A 16943-nucleotide genomic window follows, 5' to 3' on the forward strand; every position below is an offset into this window, starting at 1 on the left:
AACCCCTATAGGACCATTTACACAGTTTTAAAAGGCGAAATGCAGGGCAGTGGACTGAAAAATAACGTCTAGGTCAAGAGATGGTTTTTAAAAGTTTTACTTTTTTGAAGTTTTTAACTAGCAAAAGACGCGAGACACAATAGTTACAAACGTTCACAAGAGTTTTGGCATCTACGTTCCATTGTTATGAATCGTTATTATTGTTGCATATGGCTTTGATTTTCTAGCAAATTATTTAGTAAAATATAGATTTTGTATGAAATAAAAATGTTTAGTTCAGTAAATTTGCTTTACAGTAAATGTAAACTTCTATAACTGTTTTGAAGTGCTTCTGCAATAATCTCCTGACCAACCTTAGGTGTGTATTTGAAAAGCATTCACGAATTACAACCATTTAAGTTAAGTGCTATGCTCAAAAGGGGGGGCTGACAGTTAACTTAAGAGGTACATTAAAGAACGAATTTCATTTACAAATATGGTAGGAAAATGGGAATACTTTTAAATGGACACCTGCCATGGTGTATCTTTTATGTCGCCTCTGATTATGATCTGTGTCTTTGAGTGTATCTAAAGCCAATTCTCCATACCGTTTAACTATTCTGTTTGGTTACATCACATGGTAAATGGGGAGCCACTGCTCTACATTCCCCAACTATTGTCAATATGGATGGAGAGATTGCACATACTATTTTGATCCGATGTCCTGGAGTGGTGGACAGGGCCCAGGTGCAGCTCTTCTTACTGGGGTATTTATCTGGCCAGTTAGGGCTGGTGATGGTCCCACTCACGCTGTTCACAACGTGATCACATCCGGCTGGAAGAGATACCGATAACACGTGATGTCCAACTTCGAGTACACACACAAGCAGTCTCATCCTCTTGCTCATCATATGAGCCACATTCAAACTTCAAACACTGAGAATCGTTTTGCATTTGCATCGGCATTGCATTTCATAACCTTCTCAAAAACCTTTTCTCCACCATTTTATTTCTTTTCTCCCATGCACTGCTACTTTTTCTATTTATGCCCGCAAGAGGAAGGCGTTCTCTAAAAATATCCAGACGCTAGTTAGTGCCAGTGAGCTTAAATCAATGGTGAAGGTTTCTGAGCATTCTTGTGCTAATAGGGAATCTAAAACAACCAGACCGCTGTTCATTTCTCATAGAGAAAACACAGAGATCCTCCAGGCATCCAGCGTGTAATTCTGCTAGATTTAGTGAAATACTTCAAAACCAATTTCCAACCCTAATCTAGGGTTGTGGCTTATCCTTCATTATAAAATAGACAGTTTCAGCTCTGATTGGATATTAATATATTAAAAGTACAGGGATAGGTCACTCAAGAATGACAATCCTGTGCACATTTACTCGCCTCGTGTTGCCTAAAATTACTCCCCTCGTGAAGGATCTTGTGTGCATCATAGTCAAATGTATGTGGAATAAAGAACAAGACTTGAAAGCTAACACAGAGGACGATTCTACATTTCAGTCTGTTCCTCACAAAGCTATGGTATCTCTTCCGAAGAAGCATATTGAACATGATTATGGTTGATTTAGCACTTGATACTGTACTGTAGCTGTGATCAGCTGTCATTGTATAAAGAAGAAAAGCATGAGCATTCTTCAAAATATCTTCTTTTGTGTTCCGCAGAAGAGAAATGTCATATAGGTTTGGAACAACATGAGGGTAAGTATTGAACTTGGCTTATTTTATCATATAGTTGTTGCTACTATTTTATAAAACAATACGCTATGATTTTGAGGAAGTTCACATGGCCACTTGCTTCAAAGCAACACTGCCTCTCTGTGTATCCACATATAAGATAAGTGTGTGTGTGTGTGTGTGTGTGTGTGTGTGTGTGTGTGTGTTTTTCTCACCTTCCTTGCAGTCATGTTTATTCTCATGAAGTACAAAGCCACTTCTGCACTGACAACTGTAGCTGCCAAAAGTGTTCACACATTCATGCTGACATCCGCCGTTCTCCTTAGAGCATTCGTCTTTATCTGTGAAAACAAAGCACCAAATCTCAACAAAACACTCACTTTTTCCCCCCAGAATGTAAAAAAAAAATATATATATATATATATATATATTTTTTTTTTACAGGACAGATTATAATAGAATTACACGTTTTATTGTGTTTCTTAAACTTTTTTTTTTTTTTTTTCACAATTTTAAAATGTTGAATTGTTAAATTTGCCAGAATATTATTATAGAGTGTTTAAATTCCCCTCTATAATAAATTAAAACAGACAATAAATCAAACCAATTTTACACTGCACTTTTTCATAAGAACTGTAAGCTTAAAATTCATTTGGTATGTGTGATTTGTACAGTTTGAATCAATGACAGTGCTACTAAGGCCAACAATCCTTTGCTATATATACACACACTTTTATATAGACACAGGGCTTGACATTAACTTTTTTGATACCATGGGGGAAAACTACTATGTAGATATTTTTTATATTATCTCTTTTTTATATACAGTAGCTGTTCCTGTAGCTCAAACAGTAGAGCGTTGGTGCTAGCAACGCCAAGGTCATGGGTTCGATTCCCAGGAAAAGCAAGAACTGACAAAATGTAAAAAGTGTACCTTGAATACAATGTAAATCGCTTTGGATAAAAGCGTCTGCCAAATGCATAGATGTAGATGTAAATGTATCTCATTATTTGGCAGAAGGTTTATTAGGTGACCTGCTGTCACTAAGACCTGATGCACGGATCCATTATACTGTTACACATGCGTTTTCTTTCTCAACTGTTTATGTTCGCTTATAACATACTGTAACTGACTGTGTTTATGTGAATACTCGCCAAGACCAGTATTTTGACATTATTTTGTGTGTATTTGACTGTTTAAGTGCAATAAGCAGCAAAAAATAACTCAATGTAGTGCTGAGAGGCGGCTTTATGTGCGCACACTTTGGGTGTGAGGACAAAATCTGCGGGGATGGGTACAATTTTGCACAATACGCACAACCCAAGAAATTCAAGCCCTGTAACACCAACAATATTCAGCGAATGAAACGAATGAGTGAGGGGAGGCGGGGTTGTGTGTAACTCGCTGTCGGAGAGATGAGAGAGTGAGAAAGCGCAGCTGGTATTGTGTATCTAATGAGTATTGAAAGCGTTTTAGATATTTCAGTATCGATATGTCTCGAAAAATCTATATTTTTGACAACACTACATTGCACTTAGTTTATTATTTCAGATGCCTTTTTAAAAGACTAAAATTGAAAAATGTGAATATTATATACAAAATTCAACCCGCCAAAGTGGCTAGTAGGAGTGACTGCGTTACGCGCCAATGCTAAAATCCACCCGCATTTGGCGGGTGCTAATGTCAAGCCCTGTATACATATATTATATACACTACCTGTCAAAAGTTTGAAAGAAGTCTCTTATTCTCACCAAGGCATATATTTGATCAAAAATACAGTTAGAAACCGTAATATTGTGAAATATTCTTTCAATTTAAAACAACTGTTTTCTATTTGAATATAGTTTAAAATGTCATTTAATTCTCTGATGGCAAAGCTGAATTTTCAGCATGATTACTCCAGTCTTAAGTGTCACATGATCCTTCAGAAATCATTCTAATATAATACATCACACATAGCATAAAAAAAATACAATACACATTTCAATAACAGCTAGGTCAGTTTTTTTCTTTTTCCAGGACATGCTATGTTTTGTTTGACGTTTTGTTTTTTAAAATGAATAGCACGCACTCACCTGAGAAGAACTGGGCCTTGAAGCCCTTCTTGGAGACAGTGTTGTCGGATTTAAACTCAATGCGCATGTTGTTGTACTGAGAGGTGATGGCCTCCGGTTTCTCAGCTCCGCAGAATTTCCCATGCAGTCTGGAGTCGGCGGAGAGTCCGCTCCTCACCTCAACAAAGTCATACTTGCACACCTGCACAGGAGAACGCAAACCGGAGTCATACAGCAGCCTGCAGTTCACCTTTAAAACATGTCTTGAGAAAGGTCCTTCTTGATCAAGGTAATCCAAAACAATTTTCAGCAGGGTAATTTAATAGTGGCATATTTTCTGCTTTGCATTAATCACATCTGCATGTATTATTAGTCACTTTGAATAAAAGTGTTTGATAAATGTAAAATGTAAATGTATAAATCAAAAATTGAGAGAGAAAGGGAGTGGGACATGTTTGTTTAGTAAGAAACTGGATGGATCCTCCATTTAAGTGGTTCAAAATGCTCTATATAATTCATTGATGATCACAGCTTTTCATTGTGGTTCACAGCACATTTTGACAGTAATGGTTCACAAGCTGTACAGTCGTTTCTGGAACAAATGTTGTTTTTGGCAATGGATAAAGCTGAGACAATTCACACCTTTCACTATTAAACGAGTGCCAGAACAATGAATGAATGTTCCAGTTAAGTTCTACTGACAGCATATCCACAAAACAAACAAAAACCATATTCAGAGTAATGCACTTACAATGGACGTCTACGTGGCAAGACATTCCAGAGGGTTTGAAAGCAGAAACGTGCAGCTCGCATTTTAGAAGCACTTGTGTTCATTCTTACAAACAAAACGTGTTTTTGAGCATGTAAATCATCCTTTTAATGGCGGGTGAACATCTGGTTAAATGTTATCAACGTAACTCCTATGGATGGGAGTAAGAGTTTGCTCCATGTAAACAGTACTTTGAACTAAACTGAATAAGTATACCAGAAATGAACATTATGTAACTATCTGCAGTCTCTTGCCCTATAGACTTTCAATGTATGCCCATTATTGTAAACAGATTTGTTTTTGTGGTCGTAATTATTTTCTGTGGTAATTGACAACATGTCACTGATTTAGTCGATAGAGCGAAACCTGTGTGGACCCAAAATATTCCCAGCTTTAATTTACCCAGCAATTATAGTAGGCTATTAATTTGAAGCTATAAAATGCTCAGGAAAACTTGCATCTAATTTAAACACGTTTTAGTGCGTCGTCTTTTTCAACAGACTAATAGCTATTTAAAAAACCCAGCCTGAGCCAACTGCCTCGTTTTCTTAAAAAATATATATATATATATTTTATTTAGCACTCATTTAATGATGTTGCTGTTATATTAAAGCAATGTTAGTGGCATCTATTAAAATCTGAGATATATACTATAATTATATAAAGGTAACTGATATGGTTACCATTATGGTAACAGAATAGCTCTGTTATAAACTTCCTGAGGCTTTTTAATAAACACACATGTAACCAGAAAACTACCCTTCAACTTAACAGAAAATCATGAGTGTATTCGTCATGTGAGCTGCACCAGGCAAAACTGCCTTAAGCTATCAGCAATGAAAAACTGAGAAACATGAAGGCAATTTGGAGAAGTAAGTCCCAAAAGCCCTGTGGTGATTCACACTATCGAGCTGAAATGAACCAGACAAACCCACCCCACTCAGAGGCAAAAACCTAGTGCTCACATCGTTCCCCTCAGTCTCGAACACGTCGAAGAGCAGGGTGATGCGGTACTGCGTGGGCGCCACCAGCTGCCAGATGCAGTTCTTGTTGGGCGGATACTCCTTGGGCCAGCCTGGACTGGTGATGGACCCATTCAGCTTGGTGATGAAACCCCCACAGGCAGCTAGAGAAAAAGACAACAGAAAAACATCTTTAAGACAAACGGCAAAAGCATATTTCAATGTTGACCAATCTAAACCAGATAATCAAGGTCTTCAGGTTTACTTGAAAATTAAAGGAATATGAAATTCCCCTCATGCTCTGTTTATGTACAGAGTATTGTTTTATATAGAATGTTGGTTGGTTGTTTTCTTTGAAAAGTCTTGTTATCCTTGGCTTTAAACTTTATCTGAAGGCACAAATGTGTGATTATTTTGAATCGTTTGAGTCATGATGCATCAACAAGTGGACTCAACCCCTCCACACACACACACTTTTTTCCCTCTACCACTGTTTATATATTTAAATGAACAGTTCACCCAAAAATGAAAATTCTGGAATCAAAACATCCACACAACACTGAACACCATTGACATTTTTCAAATTATGTTTTGTGATTTGCAGAAACTCTCCTTTACACTGTGCCTAGTTTACAAAAAATGCTCCGAACAAAAATGTAATCCTCTGATGAGATCCGGGACGCCATTAAAATAAACTATCCACTTGTTTCCGACGCTGGGATCCTTCTGAAGTCTGTACAGAGACACAAATGAGCTGTTGAAACTGGATGTGTCAAAGCAAACGTTCTTTCACTCTTTCATTAGTCCTGTTGTCGACAGACTCAAGTGCGTTGAGCATGTCAGAAACGCCCATCTTTATAATGTATCCAGTGTAGACAGCTTCAGTGATTATAATGGGTTTATTTGCTTCTGACGCAATTCGATGCTCACATCTAGTGTAAGAAATATGATTTGATAGTAAAAAAATGTGACTGGCGTTTAAAAATCCATTTGTACAGCTGTCATGTTCTAGCTAGAGTAGGGAATATAACCAACCAACACAATCGCAAAGAGGGATTTCTCCTCTGATGACAACTGGACCAGGAATCAGTGTGGACCTCATCAAAAGTTGTAAAATACAGCTACGCCAGCCAAGACCTCATCAAGACACATAGTGGATAAGAACATCCTGATCAAACCCGCCAAATCCAAAACGCATTTAATGTTTGCATAGTCTTATTAAAGAAAAATAAACTAGTCGCTATACTAGCCTGTTAGCCTGAACCCGGTCAAATTGAGTGCCAGTCACAATTAACAAGCTTATTGGCATTTGAAAAAATTTAATCATCCAGCGTAATGGCAAATAGGCTTTCCAACTAATGTAAATCAATATTTACATAGTATAATTGTAGTACATTTATCTCTCTCACACATGTCCTGCATTGTTTGTATAGAAGTCTTCTAGGTCAATTAACAAAAATTACTTGGATTATTCAGGTTTAATTCAGCTCCTGACTAACATAACAAAAAAATGCAAAAAATTTACAGCCCCTTAAAAAGAGAGAAAACACCCAACAACTCTTTGGAAACTATTATATATTTCATGCACCAGCACACCTAGATTCGAAGCACTCTTAAACTTTCAATTTATCAAGCTGAACAGCTTGAGGTTTGTCTAAACAGGCGGAGGGTACACATAAAATAACAAGAACAGTCCTGTTTAAATTAAAATACACAGAGAACAACCCCAGGGTTCATATCTCATCAAAACACGAAGCAGAAAGACAGAGTAGTTTAGTTTAATGCGGTACGATCCAAATGAAGGAACGGATCCCCTACAGCGATTTCCACTGAACACATGCGCTCGGGGAGAGATGTTTCCATGGCTACCATCGTGCCGTTTAGAAGCCTTTGGACAGCCCTTGAAGTTTGAGCTTTGTGTACATTTAAGCTCTATCTGTCTCTATTCCCACAGGACTGTCGTGCAGTAAATCTGTTCTACATTGGCTGTTCTGAGAGAAAGAGCGGCGCAGTCATTATGATAATGTTGGATTTACTACTGATATGATAGCCACCGGGAAGCTGCGCTCGGCCAGTCTTTCTTTTATCTAATGGAGAATCGTTTTCCGATCGCTCCAGGCTGTCACGATTGAGCTGTTGAGTCATCTCAGTGCATGTCTGAACAAACAGATTTTTGCTCAATATAGCAGCTGCAGGGTACGTGCTGTCCTAGCAACTGCCTCGCGTATACAGCCGACGCTATAACACGAGGCATTAGCTGTTAGACAACAATTTACCTAAGAATGCTTTGACCTTTAACCCAAACTGTTTGTTTTTGTGCTTTGTTCAAGAAGAATATGATCCAAACTTCACAGTTATTTGAAGCCACTCAGAAACACAGAGCAGCGCTTTTGTAAGTGTCGTGCGGAGGAGGGTAAAGAAAGCCAGGCAAGCCTGCTGTCGATGTGAGGAAGGTGCTCATAACTTGCTGGCAGCCCCAAGCCAATAGCACAAAACAGATGTCGGCGGTGTGTCAACAGGCAAGCAGGAGTAGTAATTAAGAGGATGCAGTAGCACAGACTGTCCACTAGAGGCAGAATGAGGACACTGCTGCCAGCTGCTTAAAGGTAATTCTTGTGCCATTGAAGTTTCTTAAAGTAATAATCAAAATTTATGTTTTTTTAGCTTTTAGTATGAATATGTTAGCCTTAAAGGGATAGTTCACCAAAAAATTGCAATTAGCCCATGATTTACTCACCCTCAAGCCATGATGGGTGTATATGACATTCTTCTTTCAGACGAATACAATCGGAGTTATTTTAAAAAAAAAAGTCCTGGCTCTTCTAAGCTTTATAATGTAATAAAGTAATCTTTTTTAAATAAGTAAGTTGTTGATTTGTTACTCTAATAAATAGATTGACCAATGCTGCACGGTAAAATGCAACGGCTGTTTTCAAACTTATTGGTTAGTTAGATTAATGTGTTGCGCTTAGTCTACGCTGTCATTTTCTTCGCGCGTGAGAGTTTATTAACATGCGGTGACAATGGCGGATGCACAAAGTTCACGAGATGCAAAGATGAGCGAGAAGGAGAAAAAGTGGCGTCTACATCGATCTGAGCCTTCTTCACGTTTCCACAAGGAGACAGCGAGTGAAGCGGCACCTGAGGCTTCCCATTTCCAGGACACGCATATTTCATCACTGGACTGTTGTGAGACTTCCACGACACAAATCGGCACACTGCCAAATGATTTTGTTTCAATATAACAGCGGAAACAACATAAAATACTCATATGTCATTTATGGTTAAACAGATAAGAGAGTAAGACATTGTATATACACTCACAATAAAAACAAAACATTGTGCTTTTGTTTCCTTTACATGAAGTTTGTGGAGCTTGTTTTGGGTTGGTACATAGAACGTGTCTTCTTCTGCTCTTTTTCTTTTTGTGGCGGTTAGCAAACAGTGTTGCATTACCGCGTGCGCGGTAACTGACTGTATTCGTCATCTGACTGCATGCACCAACATCCATACCGTGACGGTTCGGGACGAATACACCCCTAGTAAATACTTCTCTTATCACAGATGAATATGCATAAACAAGCCTTTTCTAAGTTGATTACCCCAAAAGTGTATTCATGCTATTCAAACTATTGAATTGTTCTGTTTAAGAAGCCTGACCAGCACAGCAATACTGGGTCAAACAATGGTGTACGTTTGGGGCGGGGCTATCTGTTTGTTTGACCAATAGAAGGCAAGGGGAGTGTTCTTGGAACCCATTTGCAAAATATACTTTTTACAATTCCAAGCGGTGACATTAGTGGTGCAGAAATTACATCTTTAAAAGTTCTCCCTTGGATCCTGGTGCCAAATTCACAAAACATGATTAAGATTAAACTACTATTATTTTCTCATTTCCTAACTTAAAAATCAAGTTAAGAATATTTTGTTTTCCCAAAAACACTTAAAGGTACACTATCTAACTTTTGGCACTCTTGCTGCTAATAAACAAAACTGCATTTGTCTTGCAGAAGAACATTGTACCCAGAGCAACTTTTCTCAGTTTGTGTCTACGACGAGTCACACAGGTACTGGGATACTCCACAGCAGTTGCCGTCCCGCCCAGTCTAAAATAGTCTGAATATAAACACTTATATGGAACATGGCAGATGTAGTACGTCCAGATTACAATCATACTACCCAAATTGCATACTATATAGGGTGTACTTTTTTAATAGCCGTGAAGCAAATTAAAATTTAAATATAGTACCTATTTAGAAAGTATGCGATTTCAGACACAGCGATGGTGTACCTTATGAGAATGTTTTTGTAAGATTGTTCTTATAACAAAACTGAATGTTCTTAAAAATCTCTGTAAATAAGCTCTTAAAGTTAAAATTTATTAATTTGGGTTGTTTCAAGTATTAAACATTATAATATAACTCTAGCTATGGTAGCACTTTATTTTACAGTCCTGTTCAGCATGTACATACTATGTACTTATTAAAGTTATTAGAATAACTGTGCAATAACCCTGAACCCTAACCCATGTAGTTACCTTATATTAACCACTACTTTCTTAGGTAAGTACACTGTATGTACACATACTGTAAAATAAAGTGCAACCCCTAGCTATATATAATACATTTAACTTTTTTTTAGGAATCTGCGCTAATACTCTGAATGATCGGTCATAATTATCCGTGACGTGACTTTTTGCTGAATTTGAAACTCAACGACAACCCAAACAGGGACCTCATTTTAAATTGAATAATTCTGACTATTTTCAGATGGATTAGTATTATTACTAATGCAGCTAATCTGCATGCAGTGCAAAAATACAGCCTTTGCGTTGATCAGTGAGTCTTGGCCAAGGAAAACACCAAGATGTTCTTAAGTAAATATTTGAGAACTTCTTACGAATTTTTCTTACAAACCTGTAAAAAAGTGATGTCATTGCCCTAAATCAATTTTAGAGTGAATCTTTATAACCACACACAGGGTGTTTGTACAGCTTCGCCTCGATGCTACCGTATAATGGCGCCATTAACATTTTAAATATGGCACTGGCCTGTAACCAGCAAAGCACTGTTCACATACTGACCCTCGCAACTCCGTTTGTCCGCCGCCAGTTCGTAACCAGGGTCACATGCACACTTGTAACTGCCGAGCGTGTTGACACAGCGTTGCTCACAGCGACCGTTGTCGGGTCTGGAACACTCGTCCATTTCTGCAACAAGAAAAGCAGCAGAACTTAATGAGTTACTGTATCTTACAGGAGTGATGCTAATATCTGAGGAGATATTTAATGCTAATATTGTAGCATTAGCATTACTGGCATTGTATGATTAAGTCAAAACTGGAAACGGATAATAGCAGCGCTTATTTTTTTCTTTTTGCATCATATTGGTCATTGGCCAAAAGTTGTATGTGCATTCCTGAATTTCACTGAAAATAAATAAACATATAAAAAAAGATTAAATACTAGCTATAAATGTAAACTTTCAAGCTATAAATTGAAGTAAAATTCCGAGCTTTAAAGCCAATCATCAAAGCTCAGAAATAGAGAACAACAAACGTCAAACGTCAAACCTCACCTTTGAAGAAATTAGCAGCAAATCCAGCCTTGTTGACGGAGCCGTCAGACACAAATTTCATCCAGAGCTGGTTGGAACTGGATTTAATATCATCAGGTTTGTCATAACCACAGAATCTGCCCAACAGCGGGCTGTTTTCTGAATTCCCATCTCGAACCTCCAGGTAGTCGTACGCGCAGTTATCATGCCTCTCAATCTTGGATTGGAAAGACAAAAGATAATGGAGAAAAAGGGAATGGAAAAACTAAATTTAAACCAGAAAGACCTAACATGTATTTCTTTTCTTTCAAAGCAAGACGTGCCATTTACATTTGATGGCAACCAGCTGCAACTGTAACCAACCTTTTCATCAAAGTCAAGAATATCTTAAGAAAAGAATAAAGCAGAAACAAAATTGAATGTTTTTCCCGTTTTCATTTAAAGGAACAGATCTACAACATCACTGTTTCTATTTCAAAAATCATGGGGAGTTTGAGTTTATTTACACCAGCTGGTTAAAGACAATCGAAACTAAACTCAGAACCATGACATGACATATCAGAATCAGCAAGACAAATGACACTAAATAAAAAATTATTTAAAACGCAATTAAAGGTTACAATATAAAGTTTGAAAGCACCTAGCAAGTAGCAACTATATTCAGTAAAAAAAAAATAATGGTATGACGATGTGATGGACTTCCCATTAAAGTCAATGGGTCTCATTCACTAATAATTGCGTGGATTATTTCATAATTGTACGCACAGGAGATCTTCTCACGAAAAATCTCCGCCTAATTCACAACACACTTATACGCACATGAATTTGTTCTTAACATCGTTCTGATGTTAGTGAATTTGGAGTATTCTAAATGAGTGACCGCGAGCACAGAGTTAGTCATTAGCATAAAACACGCCCAAACCATCTCCATAAAAGGGCTTTGCGCAAACGCTTTCCTTACAGCCTTTCGTCACTCGCGTCAAACTTGCGCTGTTTGCCGACGCGCTCTCGACCCGATCCTCGAGCCATGCCAAGTGTGCCATTCTCAGCAATTCTCACAATAAACACCTTTAATACAGACCCAGATTACAGATACGCTCTGTACACACGCGTATATCTGCGTTATTCAGAGAAACCTCGCAGCTGAAGCTATAACCCTGATGTGGGCCGGATCTGGGCCGACACCATGTTGCTGTCTGGGAACGCAGCTTTTCTTACTCTTTAACTGTAGTCTATGATGGAATGTATTTAAGATTAAATTAAATTGTATTATTTAATAATTGTATTATATAATTTTATATATGGATAATGTAATACAATTAACGCAACATACGTCAATATAATTACAGGATGATGTTAGGATGAAATATAACTTCTTTACACGATTATAAGGCCGTACAGAGCAAGTGCTTTTTGCGTACGTGTGGTTTCAGTTGTTCCTATATTTTTCCGTAAATTTAGTGAATGAGACCCAATGTTCATAACAATTTCATTACATTTGATTGATATGTATGCAGATGCATGAACCGTGGCTTGACCCATCAGTGAGTAAAAAATTACGCCATAAATTAAAAAAATGTAATAAAATGTGTATTTTTATTTTCATTGAAAAAGTACTGTGTACAACATTTGTTGTCAGTTAAGGCCCCGGTATACTGACCGTGAAGTTCTTTTTCGTTCTTTGTTTAGGGGTAAAACGAAGTTCGAAATACGTGACCAGCGATATACTTTTAGCGAACATCCGACACTTTTCCAGAAAGTTCGCTTTAGCAAGCTGTTTCGAATTCCTAAAACGAAGTTTGTTTCGGACGGATTTTGATCGAATTGACGTCAAGTTAGTACTTCGATTTCGCTTGAAGTATATTAGGGCCTATATTTAATGATTTATTATTGAGTAGCAGCCCTATTTTTTCCAATCCTATTATGTTTATTTCTTGTTTAGGACTCACTCTAACATTTAAACATGGTGTATAAACTAGGGCTGTTTTTGTGTGTGAGATTAATCGCAATTAACAATCACAGAATATGACAGAGATTGGATTTAAGGGTTCGAATAGAAATTTCCACCTTCCAAAGTTACAGGTGCTTGCGCCATTATAGATGCTCAGTTTGATAAACTCCCGACTTCTAAGATCATCTAAACTGCGTGATGTAAATTACACTAATGACGCAATATCACGTGCTTCAGTAATTTATTTGCGTGAAATTATTTGAATGCGTTAAGTTAGTATAAACAATTAATTACATGCTTATTATGCAGTAATAAGAACTTTTTTCCCATCATACCTCAAAAGACTGGAAGGTAAGGCCTACGTGGTATCCCTGAGACACAGTGACCTTCCACACACACACTTTGTTAGGTCTGTAGTCATCTGGGTAGTTCGGGGACTGAATTTGACCATTGTCTTTCTTCACCTCCCCACCGCAAATAGCTGCAAGATAAAAGACAAGAGTGTTCACTTCATTGTTAACAATCAACATCATCATTTCTTTTTTTGTAATGTAGACCTATAAGTACCAGAGGGACGGTGAGCCTGCAAACATGACAGTAAAGCAAGAAAATCCCTTCTTTCACAACAAAAACTACAGGAAAACGATATTGTTAGGCATTTTCCTAATGCTGGGTACACACCAAAAGATCTTTTACATCTTATAAGATTTACAAAATGTGATAGACCACAAACATGAGGACAACAAATCCTAGATTTATCCATTTTGCTCCTATAGTGTGTGGTGTGCCATGATGTGACAAAGACAGCACACCACACACACGAACAGATTTTCAACCAGAGTCTCGACTGTGAACACAGGAAATCTCGCAAAATCTCGCGAGACTTCAGAATAAGCATGCCGGACGATATGCAGGAAGAAATTGCGATGATAGTGTTTGGAATTATTTTCACAGAAAATTCACGGAAAAAAAAAAGAAAAGTTTTTTTGCCCATCCCTCCATCTCTGCTGTCCACATCTATTTCACTTTGTGCTGCGCCATGACTTTGTTTGTTATGCTTCCGTCTTCCATCATCTCGCTTTCTGATTGGATATTGTTTCGCTTCACGTGATAATCTCCAGATTAAGCGCACGTTTGTCCTCGGGGTTCCCCCCACACATCAGGATTTCGGATTCGCGATCGGGACGGCTCCGACGTTCTTCCGAGCAGGTTCGGACACTCTTAACACACCTCACACTAAGGGAAAATCTGATAAGATAATCTGTAGAACCATCAAGATAATTGGGACATAGCTAGGACTGTTGGAAGGGGGGAAATCGGCCCAAAATCAGCCTGATTATCTTTTGGTGTGTACCCAGCATAATGGAAACTCAGTATATCAGTTACGGATGGATTTACGTCTGTGGGGCAAACTCTTATTATAAATGAATTTGACAATGTTTTCTGTTGACAGGTTATTCTGAGCACTCTGGTCTCGCCCTAGTCAGTGACCATGAAATTGCAGCCTTGAGCTAATTTTGCCCAAAACTCTTGATTTTAGAAAAAATTATGAGAAACTCAAGGCCCCTGCCATGGTAAATTATTAAATATATATAAGTGTTTACATGAAAATGTCAATAGTATGAGCTCAAGGCACAATTTTGTTTTACATTGTACGTCCCTATACTGGCATGTCTTAATACACATTATAAAGTGTGAACTTTACCTGGCATCACCAGGAATGTTTTTTCAATTGCAATGGTAGCACTTAAGCTGTACTATACACAAGTACAATAGTTCCTCTTTATAATTTATTCTATGTACAATAGTGCATATTTTAGAATATTTAATGGTTGTTGATTTGGTTGAATGCTGGTACCTTCATAAACCACAGAGAAGCCCTTTCCCACCCAGTTGCTGCTACTGCGAAACTCAATCCACAGGCGACTGTCTGTAGAGACGATCGGCTCGGGTAATTTATCCCCACAAAATCGACCTGCATACAGAGGTACAAGCAAATTATTCAACTTTAATTATCAAGCTTCACTATTACTTGTTTCATATTTCTCTTCTGAAATGTCAGCGGTTCATCTCAAACCTTTCAATGGTGCTTTTCTCCAATATCCATCTCTGATTTCCACATGATCATACCAGCATAAATGGCTCCGGTATAAATCCATAGATGTAAAGTTCAGAATGATCTTGGGAAATAAAACAAAAATGGTCAATTGTTACTAGAGCAAGTTTAAATCTGTGCAAGTGTAATGATCACAAGCAATTTAGCAAGGAGGCTGATCGCCTATAACTAGGCTTCATAATTCTGAAATGTACCTCATTTTAATTGTTAAGTCAAACTGTGTGGAGGTAGTTAAGTCAGATTCATAGAGAAGTCATTCTTTTGATCTGGTTCTTTTTAATGATTCAATCGAAGCATTCTGTAGAGTGTAAATTACTCCACACTGAGCAAGACATTTGTTTTGGAGTAAAACTATATGGTGAGAAATGTAAAAAACCATATAGGCCTCTTAAAAATGTTTTAAAGTACGTCTGTGGTGAAAATCACGTTTTTAATGTTGTTTATATGTCTATGTGCAAATTCAGTTTGATAAAGTCCAAGTGCAAGTCAACACCATTATTTTCTCCTTAAAACTCTTTTGTTTCTGACGTCACAAACTACCTTGTAACCAATCAGATCAACGTGTGATCGTCAACCAGTGGATCTCTGAGCTGGTGTGAGTGAGTGGGGGCGGGGCTAATTTGCATATTCATAGAACCACCTATACTAAATGAGGCAAGGGTGTCGAGTTACATTTAAGCTATTTTAAATATCATTTTGGTGATCAAAGATGAGTTTTAAGGGATACAATTATTGACTACAAGGGGACTTTAATTAAAAAACTGTGAAATGTGATAATGTATGTGAAAAGTAGTTGAAAATGGTGTGTGAAGAAGTGACGAATCAGTGAATCAGTTTTTCGAACAGTTCGAACAAACAGAGTAACCAAAATGATCTTGACTTCCCAACTCTATGTGGGACCAATATCATTGTTTATTCCATAGATAATCCTAATGCCTAAAACATTTCTCACAACAACTAATCATCAGCGAATCATCAGAGCTTCTGGTGTCTTCACCTTTTCTCCTGGTGTGACAGAAATTCTCCATATGCAGTGCATGTATGCTGAATAACCATTCGGAAAACCAGGAGAAGAGAAGTTCCCACTACTCTCCTGCAAACTGTCTCCACATCCTAAGAAAGAGAGAGAGAGAAAGAAAGAAATGCCATTAGCTGTCAATGTTCAAAAGGAGTTGAACAGTTCAATACACAAAAACAAGATTATTTGATTAGTTACACAACGACCCACAAAGACAGTACGCTCCTTGTATATAAAACATTGTTGTGCGTCACAGAACACAACAAAGACAAAAGACCACGAAAAAGTCTGGATTGTCTTTCATAGTGTGCGCCTTGAGCACTTTCATGTTATGAAGCACATCTGCTTCTAATATTACACACCTGCCTAATATTCACAGCAAAGAGCAAGAGAAGGACACAAAAGTGGTGCAAAATTCGAACTAAAAGATTTTCAATTATACGGTGCTGTGTGCAATTAAAATGAAACCACGGGCAGCGTACTTTATTAAAGGTGTAATTAAACGCTCTAGCGGTCACTGTGGAAATACACATGGCAAACCAGCACTGCTTCATTAAATGTTAAAATAACAGCAGTTTCATGATATATTTATATAACTAAACATGTGCAATAGATAATGTACAGTCTGCTTAATGCTGGGGTCCTGATTACCCTTTCAAGTCATTATTGTGCAATAATGAGCAGCTGATGGTACATTATCCTGCTTATTACATGACTATTACAAGATTACGTACACCCCCCAAAAATTGACCTTGTTTAGCGGTTTACACTCCTTATATTATCCACACGTGCCCTGCACGCACAGGTCGTCAGTCATGTAAAACTAAAGTAGCAAGAGCATATTCTTCAGGCCA

General features: G+C 37.7%; 1 protein-coding gene across 1 annotated transcript in view; it reads right to left on the reverse strand.

Moving 5' to 3' along the window:
- bmp1a (bone morphogenetic protein 1a) overlaps window positions 1–16943 on the reverse strand; it is an 84203-nt gene that overhangs the window by 8983 nt on the left and 58277 nt on the right. Inside the window, exons 8-17 of the mRNA XM_084389863.1 lie at window positions 16069–16184; window positions 15033–15135; window positions 14814–14930; window positions 13291–13436; window positions 11026–11221; window positions 10533–10658; window positions 5453–5613; window positions 3740–3920; window positions 1879–2004; window positions 687–814 (exon numbers count right to left, since the gene is read on the reverse strand). Of these exons, the coding sequence (XP_084245989.1) occupies window positions 687–814; window positions 1879–2004; window positions 3740–3920; window positions 5453–5613; window positions 10533–10658; window positions 11026–11221; window positions 13291–13436; window positions 14814–14930; window positions 15033–15135; window positions 16069–16184 (1400 nt within the window). The remainder of the gene's footprint in view (window positions 1–686; window positions 815–1878; window positions 2005–3739; window positions 3921–5452; window positions 5614–10532; window positions 10659–11025; window positions 11222–13290; window positions 13437–14813; window positions 14931–15032; window positions 15136–16068; window positions 16185–16943) is intronic.

Source organism: Rutilus rutilus, assembly GCF_951802725.1.
Source record: "Rutilus rutilus genome assembly, chromosome: 19".
Lineage (NCBI taxonomy): Eukaryota > Metazoa > Chordata > Actinopteri > Cypriniformes > Leuciscidae > Rutilus > Rutilus rutilus.